We start from the raw sequence: 14,142 nt of genomic DNA on the forward strand, positions 1-14,142 counted from the left end.
TTGGGTATGTTTTAACCACACACACAAAAAAACAACTAACCATGGCGGCCTGGCTGATATGGAAAACATCAAAACCTGCCGTTGCCAACAGGATTCCTTGACTTTTAAGTGTTTGGAGATCAGGGGTCCAGGAATCAGACTTCAGTAACTCACCGTCTGGAACACCGTCTGGGACAGAAAACTGGCTGTGACTTTGCTGATGTCACTCTCGCCTCCCATCTTACAAAGGACATAGCCATACAGGTTAGCGGCTTGGAGAGAAATCCCAGCTATCACGAGGGCCTGCGCTCAGATAAAGCAAATGTAATTCTCCTAAGAGCATGTACTGAAATGTTCCTCCCAAAGCAAGTAGGACTGGCTCTGGCCCACACCTGCTAGTAATAGCCAACCTCTATGGAGTGCTTACAAATACTCATGGACACCTTTTAATCACCAGGAACCCGAGAGGTTGGGGCCATTATCATCCCATTTTATAGGGAGGACATGGAAGCCCAGGGAAGCTAAAGTTGCCTGAGGTCGCAGAGCTGGAGTGAGGCTGAGCCGGGATCCAGACTCCAGAACCCACACTTCTTTATGCCGTTGCTCAGACTGTCCATAGATATTTTGTTTCCTCACTGAATGAATCAGATCATGGCAATGCAACATGATAACTCTGAAATAAAACTGCAGAACCCCAAGGCTAGCTTATTCCTACTGAGGAAGGGTTCCCTATCCAAGGTAGGATGTCATCCACTTTTTCTAAAAGCTCCTCTCTCAGCAGCGTTATTCAGAGCCAAAAGCTGGAAACAAATAACCATTGATTATCTCACTGATGGATAAATGGATAAACAAAATGTGGTCTAATACCATGGAATAGTATTCATCCATAAGAAAGAAAGCAGTACTGACACCTGCTACAACAGGGATGAACCCTGAAAACAATGTTAAGTGAAAGGGCTCAGTCACACAAGACCACATATTATATGATTCTTTTACAGAAAATGTCCAGAATAGCCAAATCTGTAGAAACAGAGAAATCAGTGCGTGGCAGGGGCTGGGGGGACAGGTGTATGGGGAGGGTGATGGCTGAAGGGCTCAAGGTTTCCTTCTGGGGTGATGAAAATACCCTAAAACTGATTGTGGTGATGGTTGCACAACCCTGTGAATAGACTAGAAGCCCCTGAATTGTACACACTAACGGGTGCACTGCCTGGTATGTGAATTCTATCTCAAAGTTGTTTCGATTGATCGGTTGATCAATAGCAAAAACCCCCTCCTGCAACCACTGGTTCTATACAGATGTTTCAGCAAATGTTGCCTTACCAGCCACTTGAGCTTCAAGGAAAATAAGGAGCTAAAAAAGAACACGATCCAAATCATGGGGCAGATGATGAGGCCGAGCCAGAAGACCCGAGCTTCCGCCTCTGTGGCAGCCACGGTATTTGGAGAGACCTGTGGCGGGAAAGTGATTCGATTTCAATACTAGCAAAAATGGTTGCAAAGGAGTGTGCTATGATTTTTGTTCATGTCACGTGCTTCTGCCACATGTGACTCTGAACGGAGCGCCAGCAGCAGTGGGCTTTGTGTACGGCGGGGATCAGATCCCACAAAGCTCAAAAGGAACCCATGGGAACTTTCCACAGCCGTTTTCCCGGTTCTAGCTTGACACGTATTGGAGAGTACCTTTCTGGCTTCAAAAATCCAGTGGCTTTTCCCATCTTCGTCGATCTGGTTCCACCAGCGAAGGCCCACCATGAGTCGTCCGGTTACATTCTGAGGAAAATGGACAGAATGTCTCCAAGCAGGCCACGGGTCATTCATTGATGAATAAAAGTCACCAATTCATGCCAAACTTGCACCATGAGAAGGAGGAGAGGGGAACTGAACTGTGGGGCTTTCTCAAAATCAGTTTTGAGGCCTCTAATTCTTAACTAAGCTTACCTTAAAAAGCAACCTAAATGTCCATCGACAGAAGAATGGACAAAGAAGATGTACATATATAAAATGGAATATTACTCAGCCATAAAAAAGAATGAAATAATGCCATTTGCAGCAACATGGATGGACCTAGAGATTGTCATACTGAGTGAAGTAAGTCAGAAAGAGAAGGACAAATATCATATGATATTGCTTATATGTGGAATCTAAAAATGTGGTACAAATGAACTTATTAATGAAACAGAAATAGAGTCACAGATGTAGAAAACAATCTTATGGTTACCAGTGGGGAAGGGGAGGGAGGGATAAATTGGGAGATTGGGATTGACATATACACACTACTATATATAAAATAGATAATTAATAAGGACCTACTGTATAGCACAAGGAACTCTACTCAATATTCTGTAATGACCTATATGGGAAAAGAATCTAAAAAAGAGTGGATATATGTATATGTATAACTGACTCACTTTGCTACACAGCAGAAAGTAACACAACATTGTAAATCAACTATACTCCAATAAAAATTTTAAAAACAAAGTTTCATTCATGAAATAAAAGGACTCCCCAGACACACACACACACATATATTCATATTATATAGAATTTTAAAATATATTATTTATAATATTGTGTCATATGTAAAATTTACAAAAAATCCAAAGCCCTATGGAGTTGTCACCCTCATATACTATATGTTTGCAAGCATGACAGAAGCCATTTATTCAACTAAGCAATGTATTTTTTCTCTAATTTTAAGTGACAGTATTCGGCTCAGTATTCTTAAGTGCATATCAGCAGTTTAAAGCAAAGTGCCTCTGAGCCCAGATCAGCCACATAACATCACAACTGTGAGCATCTGGAAACGCAGCCACGTGTTTCAGGAGCGAGGCTGCCACAGGTGAGGGGGCCTTACCTTCACAGACCAGAAGTCGAAGGACAGGAGGAGAAGCACGGTGACAAAACAGCCCACGAAGCTTCTGCTGAACCAGTCACAGCCCACGTAGGTGATGATGGCACTTACTCGGAAAAACAGGTGGAAAAACGTGGCCACCGGGTGCCTAGGAAAGAACCCAGAGCCCCCTCACTCCAGGGCCCAAAGGGCAGTGGCTGAACTCACTCTGTGGTTTCCACATCCCACGTGTTCCCCGTGCATTTAAACCCAAACTCATTCAGGCTGCAGCTCTAACCTAGAAGGCTCGAAACAGTCCTCATCACACCAGCATTTTTTCCCCACCCTCTTGAAGAATCCAGTACTTTCCCCTAATGTGACTCCAAATATCACTTGCCCTCTTTGAAAATGGGTCACCTTTGAAGTGAACTGTGTCGGTGACAGTGATCACCACCTTCCCACCTAGCAGCGACAGTGACCAATTCCCCAAAGGGAAATGTTGGGTTATTCCGCCAGTAACTGAACAGCGCGGCCACGTGCAGCCCACGGGTGCAGAAGCCTCACATCAGTGGGGCCCTTGTGCTCCTGATGGAGGGAAGCGAGCACGATGTGCACAGGTCGGCGCCAGCTCCCGGCCGCTTGTGAGGAGCTGCATTTCAGCGCTGGAGCCAGAAAGCAGCCGTGCGCAAGGAGGAGGGGGTGGGGGAGGGAGGGACTGGGAGTTTGGGATTAGCAGGTGCAAACTATTATACACAGGATGGATAAACAACAAGGTCCTACTGTACAGCACAGGGAACTGTATTCAATATCCTGTGATAGACCATAATGGAAAACAATATGAAAGAGAATGTATATAGGGACTTCCCTGGTGGTCCAGTGGTTAAGAATCTGCCTTCCAATGCAGAGGACACTGGTTCCATCCCTGGTTGGGGAACTAAGATCCCACATGCCACGGGGCAACTAAGCCCGTGTGCCCAACTACTGAGCCCTCGCGCCTCAACTAGAGAGAAGCCCGCGCACCACAACGAGGAGCCCGAGCGCCGCAACTAAGACCCGATGCAGCCAAAAAATAAAAATAAAATAAGAATTTTTAAAAATCATCATTAAAAATAAAGAATGTATATATATGTATAACTGAGTCACTCTGCTGTACAGCAGTAATTAACACAACACTGTAAATCAACTATACTCTAATAAAAATTTTTTTTAAAAACTTCTATACAATTAAAAAGAAACTATCTTTAAAAAAAAAAAAAGCAACCCTGCGAGCCCCATGACGGGTGGCAATTCATTGCTGGGCGGGGAGGGCAGGCGACTCTACTCAGCAAACCTCACCTGGTACTGCCAGATCCGATATCTTCACGGGAAGCCAGAAACCCAGACTTTTCATGGGAAATGAGATTTTTATACAAAGGCCACTCATTATGTTAACAAAATGCCACAGGCTGTGTTGCACACTGGCCTGTGAGCCGCCAGCTTGCCACATCGTGGGGAGCAGAGGTAGCCAGCAGGCCTGTGGGGGACAAGCCTGCTTGACCTTCCGAGAAGGAAGGTGGTCAGGGTAAGCACCCGGGAGGCTCCTATAGAACCGTGGGCTTCTGACGCCCAAGGGAGCATCAGCTAAGATTCAGAGGCAGGATGTGTAATGACATCTGCATTTACTCCTCACATTCCAAAGGAAGAAGGGGCTGTGCCCGAACCCCAGCTGTCCTCCAGAATGTTCTCACCTGTGTCTTTCAGATGCTGAGATCTCCTGGTGACCGTACCTGGCCTTTAAGAATTAGACATGATCACGTAGCACTTCCAAACCTGGAATGTTCCAGAAGATAAGACCCTTGGGAGTCTCTTATACCCTTTTCGCCTTAAACCTTATTGAGGATCTTTCAACTAATTGTCTTAGTACAATTTTGCCCCCTTCACTCCAAGATAAATGAGTCCTCTTCCAATAACTGAACATCCTTCGAGGGCAGAGACCATGTTTTCAATAATTTTATATCCCCAAGAGCACCTGGCATTAAGATTCTCGGCAAATATTTGTCGTGTTGAACCTTATAATCCAGTCCCTTCAGGCTCACTGGGGACATCTGTCCTTTTTGTAGAACAGCGGTTCCCAACCTTTTTGGCACCAGGGACAGATTTCATGGAAGACAATTTTTCCGTGGACGAGGCGGGGGTGGGGTGTGCTGGGTGGGGGAATGGTTCGGGCGGTAATGCGAGCGATGGGGCGCGAGCGGCAGATGAAGCTTTGCTCGCTCACCTGCTGCTGTGTGGCCTGGTTCCTAACAGGCCACGGACTGGTACCGGTCTGTGGCCTGGGGGTTGGGGACCTCTGTTGTAGAACAATACAGGCTTAAAAGGTTTACAAGAGACCCAAGTGTGCACTGGTCCAGGGTGAAACCTGGAAGTTATGCATTTAAATAAATCCCCTGCCCACCCACTGTTTTTCTATTTTTGACTGTGGTTTCCTGAAATAAAATGCAGGAAAAATTCCACTTGTTGGAAGGTTCTGTTTATTTAGTTGAGTCCTGGTTGACTGTTTCCTTAACTTGAATGGAAGGTATTATTATTGTTGTTGTTGCTGTTGTTATAATTATGCAAAGCAAGTAGAAAAAGATGCCCATTATACTTCCAAACATTGTTTTTATCCTGTTTTACACGGGTTGTTCTCTGGGCAACCCTCCAAACCCTCACTCTGTCCACCTCTGCAGTTTGCCCAGTCTGTGCCCCACCTCCGCCGCTAACATGAATGTGGTCTCAGATCAGCTTTCTAGTTTGGAGAGTTTTGAAGGCCATGGCTTGAGCCTGCCCACCCTTCCCTGACATGGGGTCCTCCATCCCCCCAGCCTTCTCTCCTGCCACCTCCGCAGCCACGGAGCACACACGCGCCAACAGTCGCCTCCACCTCTCAATGCCACCGGCTTCCAACTCCCCCCTCCCAGGCACCCACCTGGTCACCCCCTTGAGAGACAAACAGTACAGAGGCGCCTGACTGCCAGGGTCCAAATCCTGGCTCCAACCTCTGAGTAGCTCCTCGGCTGTCCCTAAGCTACGGAACCTCTCACCGCCTCAGTCTCCACTTCTGTAAAATGGGAATGCCCACAGGAGCCACTGCCGAGGGTATTCGATTAAAAAGATCAAGTGAAGGTAGCAGGTATATAGTGCCTGAAACACACACCACGCTCAGTCATTGTGAACAGCTGACAATCTCACTGTCACTCAAAACTGTTCCAAGGAGCCAAACTGTAAAATTCCCCCTCTGACCACAACTTTTTCTCTCTCACTCCCCAGGGGCTGACTTTTCATCTGTGCAGGGATCCCCCAAGACTCCTGATCTCCCCATATTCCCCCAGCCCCTCCACTTTCACCAAGGAAACTTCCTTATCCTCAGTGGGAGTATTTTCTGGTCAGTATCCATCACGCTTCCTCCACCCGCCAGGCAGAAGCCTCTTATCTCAAGAGGAGGAGGAGAGAATGACTGATGGTGAAAGGAGAAATGAGATTACCTAAGTCAAGGTGGGGAGGGTCTAGCTGGGCTTTTGTTTAAATTTAAATCCACTTTCACAGTTCTGGGCCCAGGACATGCCTTGTTCCCCCCGCCCCCTTGGAGGGAAACCCAGTAGGTTCTCATGGAATGTGCTTGAAAGTTACCCGAGGAGGCCTTAAAATGCACGCAACGCTGCCCTGGTCCCGGGACATGCGGATTCAGATTTGGAGTGGGGCCTGGACATGAACTTTGCAAAGGAAAAGCACTGTTCTACCCTGGATTCACAAACTCCAGCCCAAGGGCCAAATCTTGCCCACTTCCTGTTTCTGTAAATAAAGTTTTATTAGAATGCAGCCACGCTCACTCAATCGCTGGCAAAGTTGAAAATATTTACCCAGAACTTGTGCCAATCCCTGCTCTGGATGGGCAAGAAGAATTTGGTGATAAAATTAGGCTCCATTCAAAACAAATCAAAATGAAGCAAACTGTCACTAACGGACTCTTCTCCCCACCCGCACCCCCAAAAAATCCCCTTTCCAAAGCTGCAGGGTGGGAGCTGCCCAACTGGCAGAAACAATGGATTGTGCTAGAGGTCAGAGGAGTGTTATCTCTGGGGATGGTAGAGGGCCAGCAACTGGGAAGGCGCACAAGGGGGCTTCCAATACTGGAGATGCTCCGCATCTTGACCTGTGTGGGCATGTGTATAAAAATTCATCCAACTGTACATTTAGGATTAGTGCACTTTACTGTATGTATGCTACACCTCAATAAAAATTCTGATTGAAGCCATTGACCAAAGAAAAATCTCTGCAAGTCACCCTAAAATTTCTACATGAGCTACAGCCCAGCAACTGCACTCCTATTTACCCAAATGAGTTGAAAACTTACGTCCGCACAAAAACCAGCACACAGATGTTTCTAGCACCTTTAGTCATAATTGCCCCAGATCGGAACCAACTAAGATGTCCTTCAATAGGTGAATGGATACATCACAGTACATCCACACAATGGAATATTATTCAGCACGAAAAAGTAATGAGCTCCCAAGCCATGAAAAGACATGGAGGAACCTTAATGCATATTACACAGTAAAAGAAGCCGGGCTGAAAAGACTACATACTGCATGATTCTAACTCTATGACATTTTGGAAAAGACTTAGCTATAGAGATAGTAAAAAGGTCAGTGGTTGCCAGGGGTTAGGGGAGAGGGAGGATGAATAGTTGGAGCCCAGGGGATGTTTAGGGCAGTGAAACTAGTCTGTATGATACTGTAATGGTGGATACATGTCATTATACATTTGTCAAAGCCTGTGGAAGGTACAATACCAAGAGTGGACCCTGATGGAAACTATGGACTTTAGTTAATAATAATGTACTGGTTCATCATAACAAATGGATGACACTAATGCAAGATGTTAATAATAGGGGGAACTTTGTGGTGGGGAGGGGCTTATGGGAATTCTCTGTACTTTTTGCTCAGTTTTTCTGTAAACCTAAAACCGCTCTAAAAAATGGACACAGGTTGGGGGCGGTGCTCTGTCTAGACAGAGTAAAGTCGGTGGTGGGCGTGGGGAGGACTGCATCCCACAGGCACCATACGCATCCCCCTTCCCACAAACTTCTAAAGCACGTTTGATTTGGGGCCGGGTGGGGGAAGGTTGATTTAATCCTCAATTCAGCAGTGATCGAACAGTCTCTTTAAAAGTTGCCCTTGGGCTTCCCTGGTGGCGCAGTGGTTGAGAATCTGCCTGCCAATGCAGGGGACACGGGTTCGAGCCCTGGTCTGGGAAGATCCCACATGCCGCGGAGCAACTAGGCCCGTGAGCCACAACTACTGAGCCTGCGCGTCTGGAGCCTGTACTCCGCAACAAGAGAGGCCGCGATAGTGAGAGGCCCGCGCGCCGCGATGAAGAGTGGCCCCCACTTGCCGCAACTAGAGAAAGCCCTAGCACAGAAACGAAGACCCAACATAGCAATCAATCAATCAATCAATTAATCAATAAATCTTAAAAAAAAAAAAGTTGCCCTTTATTGGTTTCAAATACTTTGAAAACTGAATTCCTCATCAGACGTCCTATTTTAAATTCTCTTTCAGACACTCTGCAAAGCCTTCTGCTTTTCACTGTGGCAAAGGTCTGAGGAAAGATGGTATCTTTTCTCCTTGCTTCACTTTGCTACGAAAATAGCATCTGGGATGATGTCTAGAATTTGCTTCAAGATAATTCGGGGGTGGGGAGTGCATGGGGGTGAAGACGAAACAGGCTGGCCACGTGCTGATCATGACTGAGCAGGGCAAAGGGAATACCAGTGTCACTGTTCTCTGTACTTTTATGTAAATTTGAATTAAAATATAGAAAAACAAAGAAATGATCAGAGGCAGCCTCAACTTTGCATTGAGGCAAGATGCGTTTCAGAAAAAAACAAGCCCATTGATATTCTGGGGGCCATCCGTGGTCCAAATAAAAAAAATATTCAGACCTAAAAATCCCCAGTTGAGTAATTGGCCATTACAGTTGGATGTGTGCGAAAATTCCAGAAAGCAAGTCCTTTCGTCTGGGCTTACCAGTCCCTATGCAAAAAAAAGGGCCACCACTCTCTGTGGAGTAAAAATGCCCACTCTGGCCCCTACCTGGACAGGGGTACAGTGAAAGCCAGAGAGCCCTGACCCACATTCATGCTCCATCCTTGCTGCATACATGGTCCTGGACAGGGCACTAAACCACTCAGAGCCTCAGTTTACTCATCTGTAAAATGGGAGAGTAACATTTAACCTCAGATGTCCAAGGCTTCTGGGATGAAAAATACCTACGATGCCAGACCAGGGGGGGCCTCAGGTCGCTGTGGTTAATATCACTCTATTTATTGTTTGACTCCTTCATGATCGAGATTTTTGAGAACAGGAGAAAGTGAGAAAAAGCCTCGGCAGGCGATGATCTTTTTGGATGTCTTCCGTTAGATGTTTTTCCCTGTTGTTGAAAAGAAGTAGGATGCTGCTATTTATTTCTTCAGCCCCGACACCCACTTAGAGTTAGGTGGCTCTTCTGCTAACCGCAGCGTACCACCAGGAAGACGTGGGAGGAAGGGGACCCCGAGGTGTGACAGAGAGGCAGCTGAGACCACATCTGCCCAGCCCTCGGCCCGTCCACCTGCTCCCCACGTGCCCTGGAGCTCGTTAGAAGCGCAGGGTCAGCAGCCCCACCCCAGGCCCCCTGAGCCTGAATCTCCATTTTAACAATACCCCAGCTGATCTGTGTGCCCGCTGCCATCCAGCAGCCCTCCTTTGTTCCATTTTCAAGGTAAACTCAGTTCGGGGAACAAAGCAGGAAGGAAGGAAACCACAACTAAATAAAGCAGAGGACCCTATGAGCCTTCAGAAACCGTGTGGGCCTGGCTAACCCAGGGTGTGCGCCGTGGGGGCTGGACTGTTCTTCTCTAGAATGCTCCAGATGCAACATTAGCTCCGTCAGCCTTCAGGCTCCACCTTCTTGCTTCAAACGACAGCACATCCTCCTTCTCCCCCGACATCTGGGCCCGGGATGGGCAGGTTTAAGGCTGTTGGATGTCTGAGCAGATGCTGATTGCTAAGTCGTCATAGCTTTGATTCAAAGGTCAGCACAATAGAGGTTTGAGTGTGGAAGCGAATAAAAGAACAGACTTCCCTCTGGTCACTAAGTCTTCCCTCTAGCTTCTGTTCTTTATTTCTTTTTAGAGAGACATCCCAACTTTATTGGCTGGGTATGCGTGGCAGCAAAATGCCAGCGGACCCCTGGCCGCTCGGCCCTGGATGGGCCCTGTGCAAGGACCCTCACCTCTCCCCTGGGGGCACCCAGGCCAATTCCCCTACCTCCACCCCAGCTACTGCGCACTGCCCCCTGCTGCTGCTGCTGGAACCACGGACCAAATTCCTTAAAGACCCAGAGTTTTCAAAAGAAATGGGAAAACAAAAGAGCTGAAAACAAGCCTTCAAACAAAAACGTGTACACACATGTCCACGGCAGCAACATTCACCATCACCGAAAGGTGGAAACCACCCAGACGTCCATCAGCGGACAAGCAGATGAGCAAAACGTGGCCTGTCCAAGCAATGGGATGTCACTCAGCCATAAAAAGGAATGAAGCACTGATACCTGCTACAATGTGGGCGAACCTTGAAAACCTTAGGCTCGGGGAAAGAAGCCAGATACAAAAGCACAGATACTGTATGATTCCACTTACCTAAGCTACCCAGAAAAGGCAAAATCATAGAGACAGAAAGTAGAATAGAGGCTACTGGAGGCTGGTGGGAGGAGGAAATGGGGAGTGATTGCTCCATGGACACAAGCTCTCAGTTTAGGGTGACGAAGGGGTTCTAGAGATGGATGGTGGTGACGGTGACACAACAGCGTGAATGGACTTACTGCCACTGAGTTGAAAATGGTTAAAATGGTAGATTTTTTTTGCTATGCATATTTAACCACAGCTAAAAAAAAAAACATGAAAAAAATTATTGGAGTACTGATGCGTGCGACAACATGGAGGAACCTTGAAAACATACTAAGTGAAAGAAGCCAGACATAAAAGGTCCCATATTGTAGGATTCCATTCTTAAAATATCCAGAATAGGCCAGTTCATAGAGACAGAAAGCAGAATAGTGGTTGCCGGGGGCTTGGGGGAACAGGGAGTGACTGCTTAATAGCTATGGGGTTTCCTTTTGGGGTGATAAAAATATTCTGGAATGGAATAGTGATGATGGTTGCATAACATTGTGAATGTCCTAAATGCCATTGAATCGTTCACTTTAAAATGGTTAAGGGACTTCCCAGCAGTCCAGTGTTTAGGACTCAGTGCTTTCACTGCCAAGGGCCCAGGTTCGATCCGTGGTCGGGGAACTAAGATCCCACAAGCCGCGCAACGCAGCCAAAAAATAAATAAATAAAATAAAATGGTTAAAAACGTCACTTTGATGCTATGTGTATTTTACAATTTAAAAGAGAGAAGAAATGGCGGGAGAAAAGACGCTGCCTTCACTGGCTCTCCTTTAGAGAGAGGGGTTGGGCTGTGAGTAGAGGGTCCCGGGTACAAGTTCAGAGACAAATTAGCAGATTCAAATCCCAGCTCCACCACTGAGGACCTGTGTGACCTTGAGCAAGTGACTTAACCTTGCTGTGTGTCCCAGTTTCCTCATCTATAAAATGGGATAATAAGAGTCAGGGCTGCTGAGTTGCACAACACCAGGGGGCGTCATTCAATCATAGTCGGTGTGAATCGTGTTCCCTGGAGTAGTGCAGTGCACACATCGGGAAGTACCAACTGCACGGAGCTGCCAGGAAGATTACATGAGAATCATAATGTACATAAAGGGCTTGGGATACTGCCTGGTGGGCAGTGAGAGTTCAATACCAACTATGAACAGAAATAATTGTGCATTTGCCCTGCGGGCTAATCATTCCGCCACCCTCCTATTATATAATGCAGTGCTTCCCCACATACAAACCACCTGGCTCTCTTGTTAAATGCAGACTCTGATTCAGGAGGTCTGGGATGGGGCCTGAGAGTGCATTTTAATGAGCACCTAGATGATCCTGAGGCTGTGGGTCCATGGACCACCCTCGGAGTAGCAGGGAACAGGGGAAAGCAGTCACGGCTGTATCCATTTCCCAGGGCTGCTGTAACAAAGCACAGCAAACTGGGCAACTTAAAACACCAAAATCATGTTGTCTTAAAACCTGCCTTTTCACTGTGCTCAAAAAAACAAAGCAAAACGAAACAAACACCAAAATCTCTGTCTGCAGGGTTGGTTCCTTCTGGGGGATAATCTATCCCAGGACTCTCTCCTACCCTCTGATGACAGCTGGCACCCTTGGCCTTCCTTGGCTTGTAGCTGCATCACTCCAACCTCTGCCTGCGTTGTCACATGGCCTTCTCCACGTGTTTGTCTTCACATGGCCATCTTTTTGTAAGGACACCAGTCATATAGGACTAGGGGCCCACCCTACTCCAGGATGACCTCATCTTAACTAATTACATCTGCAAAAACTCTATTTCCAAATGAAGTCACGTTTTGAGGTACTGCAGGTTAGGACGTCCATATTATCTCTTTTGGGGAGGATACAAGTCAACCCATAACACCCGCCTGGGGACAAATGAGCCCAAAGAAAATAAGCGAGGTTGGAAAGGGACAGAGAGCCATTTTGCAGATGAGGAGTCGGGAGCTCAGGGAGGTGAAGTGAACTGCCCCAGGGTCAGAGCAAAGAAGCAATTGCCCAGGTGATGCGCTGCTGGAATCAGGTGCATGCTCTGCTCTCCAGTTGCAGGCAGTTGCAGTTCCCTGGAGGGAACTGTCTGCCCATGGAAGGGCCATCCTTTCTGATTTGCACGGAGGCGCCCTATGGGCGAGCAGCTGCTCTGAGTGGCAGAATCAGCCACACTCAATCTCAGCCCAGAGTTTCATAGCTGCCCCACTGTCGGCTGCCCCGATGGACTGCAGATCAAATGAAAGGGACACGTGCTTGGTGACAACAGTGAATCCCCAAAATACGTCCACTAAGAGATGCTATCAGCCCTGCTTGATGCACTTCCTAGCCACAGAGCCAGAGAGCTGGCACAGGAGACGAACCCAGACTGTGGCTTCTAAACTCCATTCTCCAAAGGAGCCAGGGCTCCTTGGAGAAATGGCAATTCCAGGCCATCCCAGCCTGATGAGGCTGGCATATCGGAACATCCCAGGTTGCAAGGAAGCTGTCAAAGACCATGAGAGCCAGGTCAAAAGACTCAGAGGCCAACGGGTAGAGCCTCCCACTGGCCAAAGATGGAACAACTTGAGCAGCAATAAGAATGCTGTAATCCGTGAGTCATGTGATACTTAATCAAAACCCTCAGTGGTCACTTATGAGGGATGCTGGGGAAAAAACTCATCACTAGAAAACAGAAAAATGAAGAGGAAGCATCAAACGTTTATTATGTCTTTTCTCTGTAAAGTGTATCTTGCAATGACTAAATATTTGAAGAGGGGGAGTTTCTCGTTCTGGATTCCTTCGGCTTACAAACGGAGACAGAATGATAGCGTTAGAATGCCACCATGCTGCAGCCCCTAATGCATTCAAGAGCAGTGGCTGAGGACAACCAGGCATTGGGAGCCCCTGATGGAAGAACTCAACCCCTCCTTTGAAGTCAGCTGTGCCCCAAAATATCACACCTGAATCTCATCAAGCTCAGGAAACATAGGGAACAAAGGCAAAGATTAAAGGACACATCAGGGTTGCAATCAGCAATTTTCCAGACTGTGAGAAGCTCTACAGAACAACAAATCAATTGCAAAGGGGGAAAAAAATGAGAGAGAGCAAGGAGAGGACTGGGAAATCTACAGATGAAAAGGGACCTAAGAAATCCAGCCACCAAATGCAAAATGTGGAAGATATTCAATTGTGGTTCCAACAAATAATAAAGTTACGAGACGATCAAGGGAATTTGGACCCTGGATATTTCTTGATTGAAATATCATGGGAATTGTTAACTATTTTTAAAGTGAGAAAATGCTATTGTGGTTTTGCTTTTAAAAACAAATTCTTGTCTTTTAGAGATAACATCACAATATTTATGTTTGAAGTGATGTAATGTCTGGGGTTTGTTTCAAAATAATCAGGGGGAGGGGGAGAGGCAGGGTATAAATGAAAGAAGATTGTTCAGGAGTTGACATTTCTGAAGCTGTGTGATGGCCACATGGGGCTCATTTATATTATTCTATTTGGTATACATTTGGAACTCTTTAATAATTTTTTTTTTAAGGAAGCAGACTACTGCCTTTCAAATTCCAGTTCTGTCACTTACTGTGTGACCTTAGACCTGTGACTCAACCTTTCTGGTTCA

The 14,142-nt window shown here is 46.7% G+C and overlaps 1 protein-coding gene across 1 annotated transcript in view; it reads right to left on the reverse strand.

Moving 5' to 3' along the window:
• The window catches only part of TVP23A (trans-golgi network vesicle protein 23 homolog A), a 42,179-nt gene that overhangs the window by 1,864 nt on the left and 26,173 nt on the right, over positions 1 to 14,142 (reverse strand). Inside the window, exons 4-7 of the mRNA XM_059898696.1 lie at positions 2,837 to 2,981; positions 1,663 to 1,752; positions 1,303 to 1,431; positions 154 to 282 (exon numbers count right to left, since the gene is read on the reverse strand). Of these exons, the coding sequence (XP_059754679.1) occupies positions 154 to 282; positions 1,303 to 1,431; positions 1,663 to 1,752; positions 2,837 to 2,981 (493 nt within the window). The remainder of the gene's footprint in view (positions 1 to 153; positions 283 to 1,302; positions 1,432 to 1,662; positions 1,753 to 2,836; positions 2,982 to 14,142) is intronic.

This window comes from Balaenoptera ricei, chromosome 15 (genome assembly GCF_028023285.1).
Source record: "Balaenoptera ricei isolate mBalRic1 chromosome 15, mBalRic1.hap2, whole genome shotgun sequence".
NCBI classification, from domain to species: domain Eukaryota; kingdom Metazoa; phylum Chordata; class Mammalia; order Artiodactyla; family Balaenopteridae; genus Balaenoptera; species Balaenoptera ricei.